The following is a 20,186-nucleotide window of genomic DNA, read 5'->3' as shown; positions in this document are numbered from 1 at the left end:
GAACGGGGTATGCGGCATGGCCAGGGCCTGACGCGGCGTCGCCCCGTCGGGAGTATCGGCCGGGCTCCCAGGCCGGCTGCTCGGGTCCCCCGCCGGCCTCCCTGGCGCCCTCGGGGCCTCGGTTTCCACGCGCGGCAGGGCGGGGCGGGGACAGCGCGGGTCTCGAGGCCGCCTGCAGGGGGCGCCCGTGAGCGGAGCGGCCGGAGCGGAGCCCGAGCGGCCGCTGAGACAGCGGGAGGCGGCGCGCGAGCGGCAGGTCAGCCAGGGTCCCGGTCCGGGGTCCCGAGGGTCCGGGGAGGGCGGCCGGGCGGCGGCGGGCCGTCGGAGGCTGCGGGCCGGGAGGGACAGGCGGCTCGGGTCCCCTGCCCTCAGGGCGCCCCGCCGCTCCGACCCTCTTCCCGCCTCCCCGGGAGGAGTTCATGGGCCGGGGTCCGAGCCCTGCCCCGCGGGGCGGCTGCAGTGGCGGTGCCGGGCGCGGGCGCACGTCCTAAGCCCGGTCGAGGGCCGTGTGCGGACGCTCTGGCCGCCCCAGACCGGACCGGAAGGTGCGCAGGGGTGGCGAGAGGGGAAGGGGTGCGGGAGCGGCGGCCCAGCGGCGGGGGTGTGGAGCCGGCGTCCGGACCCGCAGGTAACGGGCGGGGACCGTCTATCGGTCCGTCTGGGCGCACAGCCGGTCCCAGGGCACTCGATGACCTTCGGGGCGCCCCTGGCGGGGCTGGGCTGGGGGCGCAGAGGCGCGGCCTTGGGGGCAGGTGGGGTCCGGGGACGAGGGGCGTGGAGCCGCCGCGGGAACCGGCATTCCGGGGGCGGCGCGGGCGGACCTCGGCATCTCCAACGCCGGGGCGCGGCGAGGAAGGGGAGTCTGACCGCCGGGCGCGTCCCGTGGACGGTGGTGGCGGGAGCCGGACTTAGGGGACCCAGGAGGGGCCGGAGGACGGGCGGGATGCGTGCGTGATTCGGACCGGTCCTGGCCGTCTGCCGGGCAGCCCTGAGCTGAGGTAGGAATGGCGGGAATGGTGGCAGCTCTCGAGGAATTTGGCGCAGGGCGGCCCAAGGGATCAAGGAGGGGGCCACGGGCCAGGGGAGCAGAGAGCTCTGCGTTCCGGGCACCGCCATCCCGCTTTAGACTTTAATTTCCCCGACTGTACAATAGGAGGAAGGGGGAGGCCGAGAGCTCTGCGGCGGGAGAAGAGAGACAGCGAAAAGCAGGACGGGTCTCCCCACCGCCTTACCCCAGGACTGGAGTTGCCCTTGGCCTCTGGGGGATGATTAGGCCGCCCCCTTTAGCCAGCTCTCCCTCCCCACCGCGGGCAGCACCCCCGCCCGTTTCCACCCACAGGGCCTGTGCTTCCCTCTGGTTTGGAGCTCAGGCTGCCCTCCCCTGGGCCTCTGCTGTCCAGCTGCCGTGGGTTCCCAGGGTCTGCACCCTCCAGAAGACTCTCCATGTCACCTCCATGCCCAGCCAGGGCTGCCCCTGGATTTCCTGGCCCTGGGGACCTTGATGGAGAGCCCTTTGGAGCACAGTGGGCCAGGGAGGATGCTGTGGGGTCAGGGGCTGCCTCATTAGTTCTGCTGTGGCTGGTCCTGGAGGCCTTGGGTGGGCTAGGAAGGCACTGCCCTGTGGACTGGACCCCCATCTCAGGGTCTCAGCAGGTCCATGGCAGGAGCTCCTCACTGTGGCTTGTCCACTGGCAGTGGTGTCAATACCTCCTTGCTCTGCCCTTGCCCTTTGGGGTCTTCCTGCCTCTCCCGGATCCTAGTGTCCCTCGGGCCACTGCCCCTCCATCCCCATCCCTTTAGTGCAGATCAGTTTCTGGGCTAAGCCGGCTTTCTTGTTCATTGCCTCTGGGAGGCTGAGGGCAGCCCAGACACGGCTGGCAGGAGACAGGCTTTGGGGGCTTGCATGTTGCCGCCCTCATGTTGGCCTGTGAAGTGCAGGTCCCTGACCACACCCTGGTCCTGCCCCCTAGGAGTCCACAGCCTAAGAGGGCAATGGCTGGCTTCAAGGGCAACCTAATGGACTGGATATTTTGATGCCCAAACCTGTGTTCTGGTCTTGACTCACTCGCTGGTCGGCTTTGGACAAGTCACTGCCCCTGCGAATCCGTCTTCTCATCTGTAAAACAAGCAGAATGATAGAAACAATGCTTAACATTCAGGTTTGTGGTGGAGAGTAAATGAAAGGCGGGCATTGGCTGGGGGAGAGGGGCAGACCAGAGGACAGGTTGGGGTCTGTGCTTGAGCTGGGGAACCCTGGAGGGAGGCTATTAGCTTTGTGGGGTCCAGGGACACCACAAGGGATTGCTGTCAGCAGAGGGACATGTGGACTAGAGTTGGACTGTCAGCAAGCACTTGGTTTCAGGGCATCACACCCCACAAAATTCAGGGTCCAGGTAACCCTGGGCAGTGCCTGTGGTGTAGGACCACAGCCCCTGGCGGCTCTCAGCAGTTACCTGAAATCCCACAGTAGCTCTTGCTACCATTTAACCTGCCTCATTTCTGAGCCACCTTACCCCGGAGGAGCTGCAGTTGCCATCCCACCGTCTTGTGGGGTGTGTCTTGTCTGCCAAAACTCAAACTGGGCACTGGAAGATATGCACACGGGAGAGCCAAGGGAAGGATGACCAGATGGACAGCAAAGGCGTGAAGGATGGGCTGAGAAGGGGTTTTGGTGAGTGTGTCAGGGGCTGCTGAGGAGACTGCCAGAGTCAGGTGCTGAGTTGACAAAAGGGATGAGTCCCAGCTCCCAGGGAAGGGGTTTTGGCCCAGGGAAGCATTGGCGGCCACAGAAGGGAGGGGTTGCCCCGTGGTCTGGAGGTTGGAGGGAGCAGTGGGGGTGCGGTGCCTGAGGGTGGAACCCTGAAGGTCTGTACTGGGCCTACAGATGGAGGAAGGGAATTGGGGAATGGGCAGGAGCTCAGAGCCAGGATGCAGAGAGAAGCCCCAAGACACTGCTCACCTCCTGAACACAGCCTGTGAGCTCTGGGTGGTGGGAAGGGGCAGTGTGGTAGTAGAGGTCCCCAGCCCCTGCCCACAGAATCATGGAAGGGGCTGCTGCAGTGTGGAAGCATGGGATCCTGCCAGGGACAGGAGGGTCTGGATGGAGGGGAAGAGCGGCTGCCCCTCACTCCAGCCCAGGGAGGGGGGTGCCTAGGGAAGGCAAGATGCTCCAGCTTTCCAGCACCCCCAGGCCTTCTCTGACATGCCTCTGAGCCTTGCACAGGCTATTGTCTTTTCCTGGAATCTCTCCCCTCACCTCCCTATCTTCCAAGTCCAGCCCAAATGGCCCCTTCTCTGAGAAGCCTTCCAGATTCCTCTGGATCCACACCCCCTTCTGCAGGACAGGCCTGTTTTAGAAGTTGCTGGGCAGGGGCTGGCACTGTCTTTCTGTGGTTCCCATCTCTGCTGCTGCTGCTTCTCCTGCCAGCCCAGCTGTCACCTAGAGGAAAGGCTGCCTCAGCATGCCGTGGAGAGGCGGGCAGTGTCACTCTGGTGCCTCCCCTGGTGTCTGGGCTGGTGGTCTCTGCCCAGACGCCCCCAGGGCTGGTGTCAGTCTGCCCATCCATCATAGACACATTCACCTCTGGCTCCTCAGTGGCCTCTGCAAACCATGAGCTGGGCACAAGGGACCACTGAGTGGCCGAAGGAGCAGTGGCAGAAATGTGTGGCCCCTGGCCCAACCCATAGGCCGTGCTTGAGCCAATCCAACTCACCCTCCTGCCCTCTCTCTTTAGCTTCCAGGGCTGCGCCATCACACCTTCATCCCAGAGACCCCAGAAGCAGGTCCACCTCCCTCCTGTCCTCAATGTAGCCACCCTCTGGGGAGCCCCTGGGGCCATGGACCTGGCACTGCCCCTTCACAGGCCAGCCTTCTGCCAGGGTCCCACCCCAGGCTCACTATGGTCTGTTCTCAGGGCCATCTAGAACCGCCCTCCCCCATTCCCCTCTTCAGGCACCATAGTGCCTGTCATCCCGTTATTAGCGGGTTCATTTGAGGGAGGAGTGGGTGCCGAGTACCGTCCGGCATGCCATCTCACAGCAACCTGCTGTACACATGCGGAGCTGTGGCACAGAGGGGAAGCCTCTTGCTCAGGGTTTCAGGGAATGTAGGATGGAGCAGGAGTGGGACCCACCTGGGCTCCTTCCACAGGGTGGGCACCCAGCACCCTTGTGTGAGGAGTGGCCACTTGGAGGGGTTGTCAGATGAGGTGGCCAGTGAGGGGGTGAGTGGCCACCTCAGGCTGGGAAAGGCGGGGCCTGCAGCCTCTCTGGCATCTGGCCTGGACACGTGGGGATGGGAGGGGGATTCTGGGCCCCCAGTGGGAGAAGGGAGCTGTGGCAGGCCGTGTGGGCCCTAGGGGCTGGTGATGTGGAGGCTCCTCTGGGGGCCAGGCTCAGTGCAGGGAGCTGGCTCTCCGCCTTTTTCCTGCCCACATCCTGCCCCCAGGAGCTGAGAGCAGCAGCTGCACACCCGAGGGGTAGTGGGGGAGGGGGCCCCACTGGGTGCCTGCCTCCGTACCGCGGGCCCAGCCCGCACCAAGTTCCTGAAGTTGGAGCCGCTGGCAGCCCTGCAGGGAGGGAGGGAAGCGGCGCCAGCGCTCAGTGGTTGCTCACCTCCAGGCAACACTAGAAGACACCTGCCCTGCTCCTATTGATGAGTTTGCAGAGGGGCTTGGTGGGTCCTGGGGCCCAGGGGTTCTGGGAGGCTTGTGCCCAGGCCTGGGCCACTCCAAAAGCCAGTCGTGCAGAGCCAGTGGAGGGCTTGTGGTTGGGAGCAGGAGCCGAGCTGCCTGTCCAGCTGTTTCTTCTTTGCTTGTTGCCCTCTCCTCTCCCTGACTGAGCTCCCACAAGACAGATGTTGGCACTTCTTGATTTACCTTCCATGTCTCTCCACTGTCTCCTCAGAGACTTTGTCTCTTTGTGAGGTTTCTGTGAGAATTCCTATCCTCAAATCCCCAAATGTCTGCTCAACTGTGTCCATACCTGAAGCGTATCACATTGATTGTGTTCTCTATCTCAGTCTATTTTTCATTTCCAGGACTTTATATTATTTCTTGTTCATATTCGCCTGTTCTTGTTTCTGCCAATTGATTCATAAGTTCTCATTCTTGTTTATGGATGCTGTTCCTTTATCTCTTTGAAGATCCTAAATGTCTTTGAAAATCATTTTTAGATTATTACCTTCACCTCTTCTGGAATGAATTAATCTCCATATTTTGGATGCTATTGCTTATCTTTCTTAGCCTGAATTTTCCTCTTGTGCTTTAAAACTGTGGTTTACAGGCTCCTCTTAGGTGGGAGCTGAAGTCCTGGAGGCAGGGAGTGACCTGCACACCAGGGTAGCAGCTGGCTCTCAGGACAGTCTCCTGGGACAGCTCCTCCTTCGAGGGCCTTGCTGTAGGCTCAGGGCCCTGCTGGGCCAGGCCAGCAGCAGGTGGCGCAGAGCTCCCTGGCACCTAGTGGGTATATGGAAACATTTGCTACCAGCAAGTAGTGGAGGATTCTCAGGCCGAGATTCTGGAACCCAGGAATGGGCCCAGCGTGGCTGCAACAGGTCTAAGTCGCTACGCTGGGCTCAGTACTTTGCCCTTAGCCACACCCAGGAGCAGGTGTGCAGGGTCCTGTCTGGAAGCTGGTGGGCACCTCCATCCAGCAGGCTCTGGGGGGTACGGCCATCTGGGCATGGGTATAGAAAGCCTTGCTAGTCTGACGTACAAGGAGCCAGAAGTGGGCCAGGAAATATGTGGGTTTTGATTAAATAGAGTTTTAATTAAAGTGGTCAGGCCGGTAGAGGTGAGGAGGAAGGCAAGAAGAGGCGGCAATTTTGGGTCTGCGTGGTGGGAATCCTATGAAGTTGTCTTTTCAAGACTTATCAGGCACGTTCCTTAGCGTGTGTCTCCAGTTTGCATGGGACAGCTTCTGCCCTCTGCCCTGTCCCCAACAAGGGACAATCACAGGGAAATATTACATTATTAATATTTAATTTCCCTCCCTGGCTAGCAACAGATGACTAAAGGATTAATTAGACAGACAGAGCCAACAGAGAGGGATAGGAAATTGCCAGATCCTGGCCCCACCCCCGGCCCCCTCCCCCTGGGCCTCCCTTCCTGTCTCTCTTGGAGGCCTCTGAAGGGAGAGAAGCAGAGAGGGGCTGGGAGGCCCCAGGAAATCTTCCTGTTGCTGTGTTTTCCATGGGCATTTCCCCCTGCTCTAGTCCACCCTTTTGTGCTCACGGTAAGGCTGGGAGAGGTCATTAACCTCTTCGGGCCTTAGCTTCCTCATCTGTAAAATGGGGTTCATGGGGCCAATGAGAACACAGATGACCCCCGACGCCCCCACGCCCTCATTTCCCAAGCTCCCAGGCCACACAGGCTATTTAACAAGGTCTGGAGTAGAGTCCTGGTGTCTAGGCAGAGAGCCCCTGGGAGAGTGTTGGATTTGGTGGCTTCTTGGTGGCTGGAGCCCGGTGGCACGGGCTCTTGTGAGCTGTGTGCGTTGACTCCCAATTCCTGTCAGTGACACATTAGTAGCTTAAAATTGGCCATAATGGGAGCATTTATACCACAAAAGTCTGGGAAAGGCCACAAGTCATGACGCCCCCACCCCTGGGCCCATTTGCTGGCCTACAGCTGGAGAGCTCCCAACCTTCCCGCAGAACAGCTCTGCCGGCCCTGCGGTGCCACGGGCTCTGGGCTGGGAGAGTCTGGTTTGGCATGTGTTCAGGTTGCTTGTGGAGCCAGGCCAGCCTCACCCTGGGGTGTGCTGGCAACAGCTGGAAGAGCCTGTAGGAATGCTGTCGGAAGGGCAGAGGGGGAGCCGGACCTGCAAGGAGGCAGCTTTTTAGGCCCTGAGCAGCAGTAGGGGTAGGTGTGTCTTTAGCTCCTTGCAGGACTGACCTGGGCAGGAGATCTGTTGCATTCAGTGAGACTTGGGAGGGCCCCCAGGCCTGGTGGACAGCCGGAAGGCAGCTTTGGTTTAGTCAGGCAAGGGTGTTGGTATCAGGCACTGTTCAACAGGGGAGCCCACAGCACAGAAGGTGGTAGGGAGACCCTGAGGACTAGGGGTACACAGGCCGGCACCCGGGGCTGCCCGGAGAGCCACACTGAACAGAAGGCTGGGTTAGGCCCCTCAAAGGCCCTTCCACACTGGGCATCCCAGCTCATGTGGACTCAGTCCGGCATCCAAGGCGGGTGCTGGAGTGTGACCTCCGTCAGCAGGGCTCTGGGCAGTGGAGCCGGCAGCCTGGCCTCAGCTCCACAGAAATGTGGTACGTATTTGGGCTAGGTGGATCATTGCCCCCGAGCAGGGCCCTCTGAATCTGGACGATGGTCTGGGGCTGAGTCAGGCTTCTAGCTTGGGTTGGTCAGATTGGCAGAGGCTGTGGTGCCTCTCAATGCAGATTCCCCTGGAGAGGCCAATGCCGGTGTAAGAAGGATGGCCAGCGGTTGTGAGGAGGCTAGGAAGGTAGGCTGCTCACTGTGGTGGGAGGCAGGGTCCCTGGGGCTCGCTGGGCCTGACTGGACAATGGACTGCTGCTCTGCTGCTGCTGCTGGGCCTGGGAGGCTCCCAGGTGGGAGGCAGGCCTGGGTCTGTCACTTCCCTTCTGTAGAATGGGGACGAGACCCTGGATACACAGCCTCTGCAGTTGGAGAGCCCGTGGTGAACACTGCTCTGGGCTGCAGGCTGGGAGCACAGAAGGACACTCTGTGTGGCCAAGGATGGCACCAGGAAACTTGGTCTGGCCCGCCTCTGCCAGTGACATGCTTTGTGAGCAGCTGGTTGGCAAGTACGCCACATTCATGGCCCCTTGGTCTGCCCCTGCCACAGGCTGTGGAAACCTCTCTGTTTCTCAGGGGCTTGTTCTTTCTCTCCTCCTGCTCCCTGGTGTGTGGCGCTCCACTCCGAGCCTCCTAGTGGGCACAGAACATGCCCCTTGGGAGTGGCTGCAGCCCATGCCCACCCAGCTCCAGCCACCTGAGGCACATTAGAGTTAGAAGGAAGCTCGGGGTTCACCTACTGCAGCCCTCCATCACCTCCTGGATGGGGTGAGGGGAGCCTGGCCCTTTGAACACAGCCAAGGACCCCGAGCAACCTTCTCCCAAGTCCCGCTCGATCCCTCGTGTCCTGGAGCAGAGAGAGAGGATGCAGCCCCCTGAGCCCACGTGCGGGCAGCTGAAAGGCAGCTTGGGGCTTCTTGTCCCTGGGCAGGCGGCAGCGGCTGCCCACGTACTCCTTGGGCCCCATGAGGGCCCAGGACTGGAGGAGGGGGTGGATTTGGCATGGGGGGACGCCACTGGGAAGCACATGTGAGTGTGACAAGGTAGGGGCAGAGGTGGTAGGGAGAGGCCCCTGGGCTGGCAGTGGGGATGGAGAACATTTCACAAGCTCAAGGGGGAACCCTGGGGGTTGTGGGGGGAGACCGAGACCTCTACTTCTATTTCTGCTTCTGAGGGGTGTCAATAATTCTTTACATTTCTACGGCATTTTGACACTGGGGGAGCCCTTTCAAATCTGTTTATTTCCTTCTCAAAGAATCACGGGTGAGAGCCAAAATGCCCCCGAGAGGTTATCTGGGGTCCAGCCTTCTCACTGTATCAATGGGGAAACTGAGGCCCAGAAAGGAAAAACATTCTTGCCTGCAGTCCCTCAGCAAGTCCCAGCTGAGCCCCTTGCTATCTGCCCAGCACCAAACTGAATTCAGTCTGTCCCCGCATCAGCCAGGCAGAGGAGCAGGCTGGGAAGCGGGCGTGGGAAGAGGAAGGAGAGGGGGAGGGGAGGTGGCTGCCCCGCCCAGATGTGCAGTCAGCTGGCGGGGCTGCTGAGGGGCGGGCTCCCTTTGTGCCTCTCTGCCACCCTGTGCAGCACCACCGGCAAGGGGAAGGGGGCCTACCTGCCAGCAGTGGGAGACAGGACCACACGGCCCCCCAGATCCTTCCAGGTGGGAGCTCTAGGGGTCTCGGCCTGCTCCTTAACTGGGCAGCATAGGTGGGTGCTGGTAGTTCCCAGGGAGAGCTCTTGGGGGATGCAGCAGACTGAGGCTGAGAGAAGGTAGGTGGGCCTGGGAGAGCCCCAGGGGTGAGGGGGCCTTTCCAGGAGGGTCAAGGAGGTGGCGGTGAGCTCAGGGACCCAGGAGACTGGCAGGGCTGTCACAGAAGGCTTGAGAAGCTGAGCATGGGGGGCTGACAAGAGTGACTTCAAAAAGAATCCCGGCTCCCCTAGAAAACACCAAAGACTGGGGCTGATTCCCAGCCCTCTGTCTCCAGGGTGGGAGAGGCAAGGTACAGTGGGTCGTCCTTAGGCTGACGCCTGGCCTGCAGGGAGGGCATTGGTGAGATGGGGCTGAGGGCTGGGAATCTTCAGCTGTGCCCCCTCTGCCAGTGTCCACCTCCTCATGAGGCTTCTCCCTTGGCAGGTGCCTCAGGAACTCTGAAGTCAAGCAGAGACAAGATGCCGCGGGAGCCCCTGGAGAGGGCCTGGTTTCTGGAGACTCGGAGTTGGCTGTGAAAAAGCCTTTGGGGAGTCTCCCCCCACCAGCAGGGACGCTCTTGGCTCCTGTGAGGAAGGGGCTCAGGGGCCAGGGCAGGGCCGGCTGCGCTGCAGCTATGGACCGTGAGCTGGCCCGGCCCGCGTCCTTGCTCACCCTGCCCGCCTGCAGCCATGCCCCCCACGGATTCCTGGGTGTACATCATGGTGGAGCTGGCCATCGCTGTGCTGGCTATCCTGGGCAACGTGCTGGTGTGCTGGGCTGTGTGGCTGAACAGCAACCTGCAGAACGTCACCAACTACTTTGTGGTGTCACTGGCGGTGGCCGACATCGCTGTGGGGGTCCTTGGCATCCCCTTTGCCATCACCATCAGCATAGGGTTCTGTGCTGCCTGCCACAGCTGCCTCTTCTTCGCCTGCTTCGTCCTGGTCCTCACGCAGAGCTCCATCTTCAGCCTCCTGGCCATCGCCATTGACCGCTACATTGCCATCCGTATCCCACTCCGGTGAGCCGGTGGGGAGGGCTGGGCTGCCCCCCGTTCTCCTCCCTGGCACTCCTCACGCTGCACTTCACATCTGTGAAAGGGCTGCTTGTGCCAGGGTCTGGTCTGTGCCCAGGGTCTGGGTGAGCCTGGGGTCAGGGTGATGTCTGTGGTGGGTCTGTGGTGTCAGCACGTTAAGCTGAGGACAGGGCTGTGGGGCTCAGTCTGGGGCTGCCCAGGCCTTGGCACGTGGCCGGCAATCGTGCCAATCTAGCTGATCCCCATGGGCACAGGGCACCCTGGCCCTCCCTGGACCCCTCCAGGGGAGGCTGAGCCTGCCATGCTTTGGCTGTTGGCAAACATGTGTGGCTTGGGCCTGGGCGGGTGCGTCTGGACTGTTCTTTACACAGCACGATGCTGGGGCGGGGCACTGCGGGAAACCACAGGACCTCAGAGCCAGAAGCTCGCCTGCCCACCTTCCTCCAGCTCCTCTGGGCTGGCCTCGCAGTTTGCGCATTAGGAAAATGACCCAGAGAGGGGAAGTGACTTGGCCAAATGCCACAGTGAGTCACTTGGACTTGTATGCAAATTCTGTGCTCCTAAGGTCACCGAGTGCTCATAGTCTTGGAGACAGCCTGTGCAGTCAGGGGGCTGGCTGGTGGACGGGGTTTTCATGGTGAATCTTTTATGAAGTGACTTCAGCCATGTATTGTGTAAATGAAAACTTTCCCTGAGGGTGAGTTTACTTAGCATGGCCTCCACCTACCAGGCTATGGATGAGGCTAGAAAGTACCTCCGTTCCCTGTGGGGGTCTGGGGGCCTTCTGCCCCATCTCCTTGCCTCACCATCTTGGAGCTGGATTTCACATCCTGGGTGGCTGCAGGCCCTAAGGGAAGTCTCAAAGGACTGGGGTACCCCATCCATCCCCATGGTGAATTCTCCCAAACAGGTAGGGCGCCTACCTACGGAGCAGGCCCCAGCAGCCCCACGCCAGGCTGAGGGCGCCCCATCTGGAAGGAGGAGCAGGCTCAATGAGCAAATGGAAATTGAGTGTCAAACCCAAGGGGGCCCTTCAAGGTCATTCCCTCTCATCTTCTGGATGGAAAACTGAGGCTCAGAGAAAGGAGCCAGCCCTCAGGGCCACACGAGTTGGTAGCACAGCTGGGTCTGGGAACAAACGTGGCCTGCCAACCACTGTGACTTCAGTCTTTGCAGAGCTGGGTCGCAGGGTGGCCCCAGTCTCTGAGACCTGTCACCTGGGCTCAAAGGGGGAAGTAGGCACCCTCATCATGCTGCTCAGATGAAGGAGAGGAGCCCTATAGGAGCTCTGCATCGTGGGAGAGCCTAGGACCCTTGTCAAAAGAGAAGGGGACTCTGGCCGGCCCTAATAAAGGACAAGCCTAAGTGGGCAGAGCAGAGTCTAGAGTCCAGGCTCATCAAGGGACAGCTCAGAATATGGAAGCCTGTCTGTGGGCTCCCCGGTGGACCAGAGAGAGAAGGATTGGTATCCACTTCAGGGGCCCGGCTGAGCATGGGCTGGGCCCGGGCTGGCCCTGGTGGGAATATTCAGAGGGAAGGCAGAGGCCTTGCTTTCACTTTCTTCCCTGATTCAAAGGGCAACAGCGATTCTAGGGAGAGAGCAGGGCTGCTGGTCTCAGCTGAAAGGGCCTCGGCTTCCTTTTCTTGTCTCTGTTTTCTCAGCGTCAAAAGAATGACTCCCTGATGTAGAAGGATGGGACATGCTGTGTGACCAGGGAAAGTCAGCTGCCCCTCTCTGGGCCCATTTCCTCATCTATAAAATGGGAAAGGCCTCTCTGTCCCTCTGAGCTCACAGAGGTATGGTGAGCGTCCAGTGAGTGGATGGGAGTGACGGGGCCCTGAGGAGGGCCGGCAGGGTGGGGTGGGTGGGGATTCAGCTCTTCCTTGAGCTGCTGGAGGTTCAGAGCCAGGCCCCTTGATGGACCCAGGCACCCCCCGCCCCCCATCTATATCCCAGACTCCCATGATCTTCCAGAGCGAGACCTAGATCCACCCAGACCTTGGCCATTTGCGCTCCACTTGCTAAGGCTTTGGAAGGCTCAGCCTGGATCTCGGATATGGGGGCTGATGGGGATGACACGATGATTGCTGCTCATCCTCTCCCTCGGGCAGAGAGCTTCACAGTTGCCAAAGGATGTTAGGGCAGTGTCTCCTTTGATCGTCACAGCCTGCCCGGCACTCTGGCCAGGGCAGATGTTATGACCTTTGTGTTACTCATGAGGAGGCCAGAGCCGGAGAAAGAAAAGTGTCTCCTGACGCAGATGGACTCCAGGGCCCCGCACACTGTTCTAGATTCCCTCGGGTCCCTCTACTTTCCTATTCCTTAAGAGCCCTGGGCTGGCGAGGGCCAGGAAGGACGAGGCGCATGAGGTGTCTGTGGGGCCTCCTGAGAGCAAGCTGTGCACCAGGGGGAACTAGAGGAGGCAAATGAGAACCAGAGCTCCTGGCAGCTCTGGGGCCCTGCCCCTCCCCCTGTCCCCTTCCAGCTGGGGATCTAGCCTCCTCTACATGCCCTTTCCACTCCACTCAGTAGGTCCATTTGGCTACTCTGAGGTCTAGTCTCTGACCAATGCCCTGCACGCCTAGCCCCAGGCCTGCACCACTCACCATTAATTTTTTTTTTTTAAATAGTTCAGTTTTGGAAAAATCTATGTGCTCCTTCCCAAGTGCAGGGACCCTGGTGTTAGGGCAGGGCCTGGTCAGGAGTTGGTGAGAAAGAAGCCTAGCCAGAGGCAGAGATGGGAGCTCTTGGTGTCCCCAGAGGAGGGCAAACCCAGGGCAAGAAACAAAGGCTTTCTTTTCCCAGGGGACTTTTGTACCATTGTCTCCTGTCTCTCACGTTAGCCCCTGGTGGGCGCTCTCTCTCCTTGGGAAACAGGCCGAGTATCAGGCAGCAGTTGGTGCAAAGGCCTAAAGTCGTATGTGGTAAATTGCTCTGTGGGGACAAAACCTGAGTGCCCTGCCTTCTAAGGAGGGCAAGATGGGGAGAGAGGGCTCCCTGGAGGAGGTGACGCTGGATTGGTCTTACAAGATGTGTGTGTGTGGGGGGACAGGTTACAGGAAGGGACCAAGCCTGGGCAAAGGCCTCAAGGAAGAGCATGTGGGCTCTGGGCCAGGGAGAGGTGACAGAGGGAGACGAACAGGTGGGCAGGGAGTGTGTGAGGCTGGCTCAGGCCTGCCTGCCCGAGCCTGGGAGTTTGGGTTTCACTCGTAGGTCAGTGGCTCTTTAATTCTTGGATCACTGGCTCCATTGACAACTCTGCCTTCTCCTCAGTGTAGGACAAATGCACATGAAGCCCCGCCTAGAATTGTGGGGGGTATTCTTGGATCACAGGGTAAGTCCCCAACATGGAAGAGGCAGCCTGAGCCTGTGAGCTGGAGGACACAGGGATGCAGGGGCACCTCCAAATGCAGCACCTGCTTCCTATGACACCTCTGGGCTCCCTGGAATGGCAGAGTGTGGTGCTGGATGGCCTTGGCACCCTCGCCACTGGACAGTCTACGTCTGGGGCCCAGGAGACCAAGCTATGTCTGTCTTAGTCACTGACGCAGCCTAGGGGATGCTGCTGGGCCAGGGTGTGGCTCAGCTGTGGTTCCATTTGAGCCCTAAAGCTATTCCAGCCCCCCCGGAGGACTGGGTCCAGGGCTCTCAGCCTAAGGGGCTTTCTTTTGAATAACAAAATTAATCTGTTTTTTTTTTTTTAAATAAGTAATTCCCGCACATACATCAAAAAAGAACAAAAGGGTATACGGTGAAAAATTGTCCCCCTTGGGGCCGGCCCCGTGGCTTAGTGGTTGAGTGAGCGCGCTCCGCTGCTGGCGGCCCGGGTTCGGATCCCTGGCGCGCACCGACGCACGGCTTCTCCGGCCATGCTGAGGCCGCGTCCCACATACAGCAACTAGAAGGATGTGCAGCTATGACATACAACAATCTACTGGGGCTTTAGGGGGAAAAAAAAAATAAAATAAATAAAATTATAAAAAAAAAAAAAATTGTCCCCCTTGCCCCCTGCCCCACCTCCAGTTCCCTTCCTGAAAGGCAGTGTTGGGAATCCTTCCAGAGATATTCTTTGCACACATAGGCAAGTGCTGTTAATGTGTGTTTGTTTCTGTGTCCACATGGGGCTGTCTTTTCAGAATGCAGTGGCGGACTTCCCCTCCTGGGTTTCCTTGTCTGTAAAAGTAGACAATTGGACAGGCCAGAGATTTTCAGACCATATCCCCAGAAGCCTTCGAGTGGCCAGGCCCTGATGTCCCCACTACCTCATTCATTCAGTGAATATCATTCAGCCCCTCTCTTTCCCCACACCTCCACTTCCAGATTGCCTGGAAATGCGGGTGGGAGGGGCTGCTGCTGGAGGACAACTGGAAAATCCCCAAAGCAGGTGGCCTCCAGTGTCTGCTATACACTGGATATATACAGTCCCTATAGCTGCTTGCTTCTGCTTGATTGCCTCAAATGACAGGAAGCTCACTACTACCTGAGGCAGCCCATTTCTCCTGTGAACAGCTCAGCTGAGCTCTTACTTACCCTGAGCCACGATCGCCTCCCTGTAATTTCCACCCACTGATTCTACATTCTGCCCTCATGGAGCAGTGCTCACAGTCCCCGGATTCTTAGTCCCATTTTACAAATGAGGAAACTGAGGTTCAGAGAGGCAGAGTGACAGAGCATGGCTAAAAAGGAACACACCAGCACTAGAACCCAGGAAGGGATGTACTTTTCTCAGGAAAAATATCAACATTAAAACAGCCTCCCATTCAATGAGATTATATAAATTACTATTTGTAGAGTACTAAAAACAGGGTGGGCACAGAGCAAGCACTATGTAAGTATTAAATGAAAGGGAAAAAAAAAAAAAAAAGCCTGTGACTTTGCATTTGAGCCTCCAGAACAGGCAAACAGGGCAGTGCGGGCTCTCTATGGCTTGGTAGAAATGAGTGAGTCCATGACCCTCTTCCTGCCCGGCGCTGTTGCAGGCACCCAAGCCACCACTGAGTGGGGCCGCGGAGCTCCTGGGAATGGCCCACCTGGTTACTGTTTGGATTTAGAATTGACAGAGATTCAGAACTGACAAACTTACCTTGGCCCAAGTTGCCTCTGGGCTCCTAGAACATCCATAGCAGGTCTATTCCTCTCCTTGGGCCTCAGTTTCTCCACCTATAAAACGAGGGGGTTAGACTAGATTAGGGGTCAGAGGCCACAGGTTTTTTGTTGTTGTTGTTTTCTTAATTTGAATTAGTTGACAAAATTTAAACCGTGGGAGATTTTACTGAGGCAATCAGCTCCCCAGCCCCTGCTGAGGTCCAGCAATGCTGGGTGCATATTTTGCATGGAGGCCAGGGGCTGAGCAGCATCAGCTGCCTCCTGCACAGAGGAAGTGCCCTGCCAACCTGCCTCACACATTTGTCACCTGTAGGCCCCTGTGTTTGTCACCCATGGACTATATCGTTTCTATGGATGCTTCCAATTCTAGAATTAAGTAAAGCATATTTTTTCTTGGCATCTGCTGTGTGTCCCTGTCTCAGTGCTGGCAATGCAAAGAGGGGTGCAGGAAAGCCCTGCCCCCAAGCGGCCCCAAGTCAAGTGGGGAAGGAAGCGCGTGGAGCACAAGACACATGAATCGCCGACAGGTCTGATCTGGCTGGTTCTGCCCCCAGCCAATGAGTCCACCCTCCTGACCCATCCCCACTCTGAAGGGAAACCTGTTCTAGCATCAACTAAGAGCAACATGGAGGTGGTAACTTCTTCCCCCCTGAAAAAAAAAATCACTTATGAATTCCCTCAACCAAACTAATTAAGTTCCAGGACTACTGGTAATACTATTCAATAATCGTCTGAATGTCTGTGCAGTGGTTCCCCTTTCCAGGGTGCCGGCTCTCCCATCACCTTCTGTGAGAAAAGGCAAGGCTTAGACCTGCACTGAACAGAAGAGGATGCTGAGGCTAGGAGGCAGGGAGCGGCTGGTCCAGGACCTTACCCCCAGTGACAGGGGGATCAGGGTGCCACTCTGGGTTTCTTACCCTGGGCCCTGCCTAGCCCTTTTTTCTCAGGCCTCTGATGCTGGTCTCGTCTCCCCAGGTACAATGGCTTGGTGACCGGCATGAGGGCCAAGGGCATCATTGCGGTCTGCTGGGTGCTGTCGTTTGCCATCGGCCTGACGCCCATGCTGGGCTGGAACAACTGCCGTCAGCAGAGGGAGGGCAAGAACCACTCGAAGGACTGCGGGGAGGGCCAGGTGGCCTGTCTGTTTGAGGATGTGGTCCCCATGAACTACATGGTGTACTACAACTTCTTCGCTTGTGTTCTGCTGCCCCTGCTGCTCATGCTGGGCGTCTACTTGCGCATCTTCCTGGCGGCCCGGCGACAGCTGAAGCAGATGGAGAGCCATCCTCTGCCAGGCGAGCGGGCTCGGTCCACGCTGCAGAAGGAGGTCCATGCCGCCAAGTCGCTGGCCATCATTGTGGGGCTTTTCGCCCTCTGCTGGCTGCCCCTGCACATCATCAACTGCTTCACCTTCTTCTGCCCTGAGTGGGACCATGCCCCCTCCTGGCTCATGTACCTGACCATCATCCTCTCCCACACCAATTCCGTTGTGAATCCCTTCATCTACGCCTACCGCATCCGCGAGTTCCGCCAGACCTTCCACAAGATCATTCGCAGTCACATCCTGAGGCAGCAGGAGCCCTTCAAGGCATGTGGCACCAGTGCCCGTGCCTTGGCAGCTCAGGGCAATGATGGAGAGCAGGTCAGCCTCCGCCTCAACGGCCACCCTTCTGGGGTGTGGGCCAACGGCAGCGCCCCCCATCCTGAGCGGCGGCCCAATGGCTATGCCCTGGGGCTGGTGAGTGGAGGGAGTGCCCACAAGTCCCATGGAGACACGGGCCTCCCAGACGTGGAACTCCTTAGCCACGAGCTCAAGGGGGTGTGCCCAGAGTCCCCTGGCCTTGAGGGCCCCCTGGCCCAGGATGAAGCAGGAGTGTCCTGATGACCCATTGAGTTTGCCCCTTCCTAAGGGAAGGAAATCTTTCTCTTTCTGGTTGGAGGAACCCGTCACGTTGGGAGATGAGTGCGTGTGCCAGGAGACTCTTCCTGCGGCCAGTTCCCACTTTGGACTGAGAGGAGGGAGCCCCAGCTGGAGCAGCATGAGGGCCAGCAGGAAAGGTCTGGAGTCCGAGGAAGTGGATGTTTCATGTTGGGAGGTCCTGCACAAGGCCAGGGCCACGGCACCAGAGCATCTTGGCTGGAGAGGGCCTGGTCCCCCACTCTGGAAGCATGTAGAAGTGCCACCTTGTCTCTGCAGAGCAGCTGTGGCAGAGCAGACTGGCTGGCCCTAAGGCTGGGAAAGGGCTCTAACAGGCACCCTGCCACACACACACCACCCTCCCCAGACTTTCCGAGGTTCTGGAGCCGCTGTGCACGGAGGTGGGATTTGACTGTTTTTTCCCCAGGAGAAAATGTAAGCGTGAGGAAATCCTTTTTATTTTGTTATCTTCCCTCCCTGGCTGCTGGGTCTGTTGTTGGTCCTGCTGCTAACCTGGCACCAGGAGTTGGCCCAGGGAGGCCCAGGCAGTCCTCTCTGGCTGCCATGAGCTGCCATACACTTCTCATCCGTCAGTCCTGAGCCCATCTCTTGGGGTGACAAAGTTGGGCTTGGGGACAGGGAGTTGTAATAGAGTGGTGCCAGAGCGTGGGCTCAGGGGAGGAGTTCGGGGCTGGCCAGCATGGGGTGTGCCTGGGTAGCTCAGAGCTGCCCATGTAGAGGCCCTATCTAACTGCCTTTCCTTCTGTAGAGAATGTTTTTTTCTGAGATAAAATAAAAATGAGCCATGTTGTGTTTTATGCTTGTCCAGCGAGAGTGGCGTCTGAATTCCTTTCCCTACTCCATAGCCAGGCCTGGCACACATATATAGGTGTGTGTGGCAGGTGTGAGAGAGTGTGTGCATATGTGCAGGCAGACAGACAGACACCCTGCCTGCCCGGGGTGGGGGCCTCCCCAGGCTCCCATCCTCCAAGAGGACAGGCTGCCTGGTTGCACCAGAATCTAAATGCCCACTCACAGCCCCAGACCTGCGTTCCTGTGCAAAGGGGCTGTGGGAGGAGGGCGCTCGTTCCCCTGCCACTTTCCCTCCAGAGGCCCTGACCCCTGCAGCCCTAGGCATTCCCTTAGTGTGGGGACCAGCCTCCTCCCTCCCTCCTGAACTTCCTACTGTCCTCGGAGGAAGATCTCTTTGTATATTACCTTCTCAGAGTTGTGCCCCACCCTCCCCATCTACCTGCTCCACCCCTCAGCTGAGAGACCACAGAAGGATCTAGAAACAGATGGGTGAGGGGGTTAAACTGCCTTCCCCTGGAGTTACCCACCTCCTACTCCCAACAAGAAACCTGCAAGGAAGGGAGTTTCCTGCTCTGATGCCTGCCCCTGGGCCCCTGCCTGAGGAGGTGGTGCCATCCTCTGTGATGGACAAGTTTGAGGCCCAGGGGGAAGGCAGCAACCTGCTCCAGTCTGAGGGCCAGTCTGGTCTCAAGTCTCGAAGGGACACTCAGGCAGGGCCGGGGCAGAGTGTTAGAACTTTGTGAGCCCCATTGTACAGATGACTAAACAACAGAGAGACTAAACAACCTCTCTTGAACAGAGAGGTTAAGTATTTGCCCCAGGTCACACAGCTAGTAAGTGACAGAAGTCAACTTAAAACCCAGGTCTCTCTCATTGCAACATCTACGATGTTTTTTTTCCCCTATGGTGAACTATTTCAACCAACCTCAAAAGTATAGAACAATACCATGCTCCCACCACTGTGCTCAAGAAATGAAACATTACAACCACAGGGGAAGTATCTGACCCCTCCCCATGTTATTACCCTGCTTCCTTCACCTAGAAACAACCACTTTCCGGGATTTCATTTTGTTCCATGACTTTTTACTTTTTTTTCCATCTTTATACTTTTACTGCATAGATGCAAATGTGAGCATCCCCAAACCAACACAGATTTGTTTCAGCTATATTTTACTGTTACATCAGCCAGAGGTCTTCTAGACTGGCTGCACAGAAGAGACACCTAGGACGCTTTGGAAAGCACCGAAGCCTGCGCCCTTGCCCCAGGGACCCTGGGTGGACCCAGGTAGCAGTAATCCCCCAGGGTTTTTAATGGACAGCCGGCCAGGGCTGAGAACCTCTGAAATAAATGCCCAGCCCACCCCTGTCCTCACCAGCTTGCTCCTCCCTCCTGCACACTCTGGTCGGTGCCGGCCGTGGGCTGAGGGCAGAATGGTGGCCTGGGCTGTGCTGAGGAGGCCAAGAACACAAACGCTGTTAGTCCTCATGGCCAGTTGTGGGGAGAGGCCAGAAAGAGAACCACAAAGGTAGGGAAGGAAGAAACATCCTCCAGCTTTTTCTGAGGCCTCTTGGGAGCCAAGCTTTGGGTGCTGGGCTTCATGTGTACAGGCTTTGGGGTTGAGGGACAGGGAGCCCCAAGCCCTCTTAGGGCCAGCCCTTAGGCTGGCTCTGGAGCCCAGGCCAACGTGACCATGCCTCCTCAGGTCTCCAGGGGGCCCAGCGTCCCATCTCCACCCCCACCCCATGCAGGCTCCCACTGTGATCCAGGCCTTGAGTGTAAGGCCACATACATAGACATGGACAGGTCATGTGTCACTCCCTGACCATAAGGGGCAAAGTCCACCTCAGCAGGAGAAGGTGCCCAAAGAAGCAGCATCAGGGAGATGTGAAAACTGGCCCGGCCCCATGGGGCACAGACACATGTATTCCCTGGGCCAGGCTGCAGCGGACACTACCAGGGCTGCTCCAAGCCCTATAGCTCTGTCTAAGGGCCCCTCTGCCCTCACCTTGCTCTTTCCAAAGGGCTGGGGGTAGATGGCATGCCTCATTCAGGTCTGTCCTGAGCATGAGGGTCCCCTTACAGAACCTGTCCTGGTGGTGGCCCCGGCCCCTCTCCAGGGAGGCCTGTGAGCAGAGCCCTGGCTCAGGCTGGGTCCTGGCTCATCACTAGCCCTCATGAGAGACAGGACCTTTGGACGGCTCCCTTTTCCCCTCCTCCAGTCACCACCCCTCTTGAAACTCTACTTTTAGGCTCTCCCCATTTGTATTACGGCCCTTTCCTCTGGGAGGCCTCACACAAAACACTTTAGGCTCCTGGAAGCCTGCTTGGGGAGCAGGGTAGAGC

At 58.3% G+C, this 20,186-nt stretch overlaps 1 protein-coding gene across 5 annotated transcripts; it reads left to right on the top strand.

The window, feature by feature from the left end:
* Positions 1-201: 201 nt before the first annotated feature.
* On the top strand, positions 202-17,857 carry ADORA2A (adenosine A2a receptor). Of its 5 annotated transcripts, XM_058531962.1 has the most exons (4): positions 217-256; positions 1,971-2,671; positions 9,413-9,989; positions 16,087-17,857. In XM_058531962.1, the coding sequence occupies exons 3-4, from the start codon at positions 9,658-9,660 to the stop codon at positions 16,991-16,993; spliced, it is 1,239 nt and encodes a 412-aa protein (XP_058387945.1). In that variant the 5' UTR covers positions 217-256; positions 1,971-2,671; positions 9,413-9,657; the 3' UTR covers positions 16,994-17,857. The 5 variants fall into 5 exon arrangements, with proteins under 5 accessions (XP_058387944.1, XP_058387945.1, XP_058387947.1 ...); XM_058531961.1 differs by lacking the exon at positions 1,971-2,671 and having other exon boundaries at positions 202-256; XM_058531964.1 differs by lacking the exons at positions 217-256; positions 1,971-2,671 and adding an exon at positions 584-628.
* Positions 17,858-20,186: the final 2,329 nt, after the last annotated feature.

Source organism: Diceros bicornis, chromosome 35, assembly GCF_020826845.1.
Source record: "Diceros bicornis minor isolate mBicDic1 chromosome 35, mDicBic1.mat.cur, whole genome shotgun sequence".
Classification (NCBI taxonomy): domain Eukaryota; kingdom Metazoa; phylum Chordata; class Mammalia; order Perissodactyla; family Rhinocerotidae; genus Diceros; species Diceros bicornis.
The sequence above is the reverse complement of the archived record's forward strand: the minus strand, read 5'-3'. Positions and strand labels throughout refer to the sequence as shown.

What these genes read in the sequence shown, in the direction of transcription:
- ADORA2A (XM_058531961.1), top strand. Translation starts at nt 9,658, where the DNA reads ATGCCCCCCACGGATTCCTGGGTGTACATCATGGTGGAGCTGGCCATC. An exon ending in GCCATCCGTATCCCACTCCG is followed by an intron (nt 9,990 to 16,086) that starts GTGAGCCGGTGG and finishes TCGTCTCCCCAG; the next exon opens with GTACAATGGCTTGGTGACCG.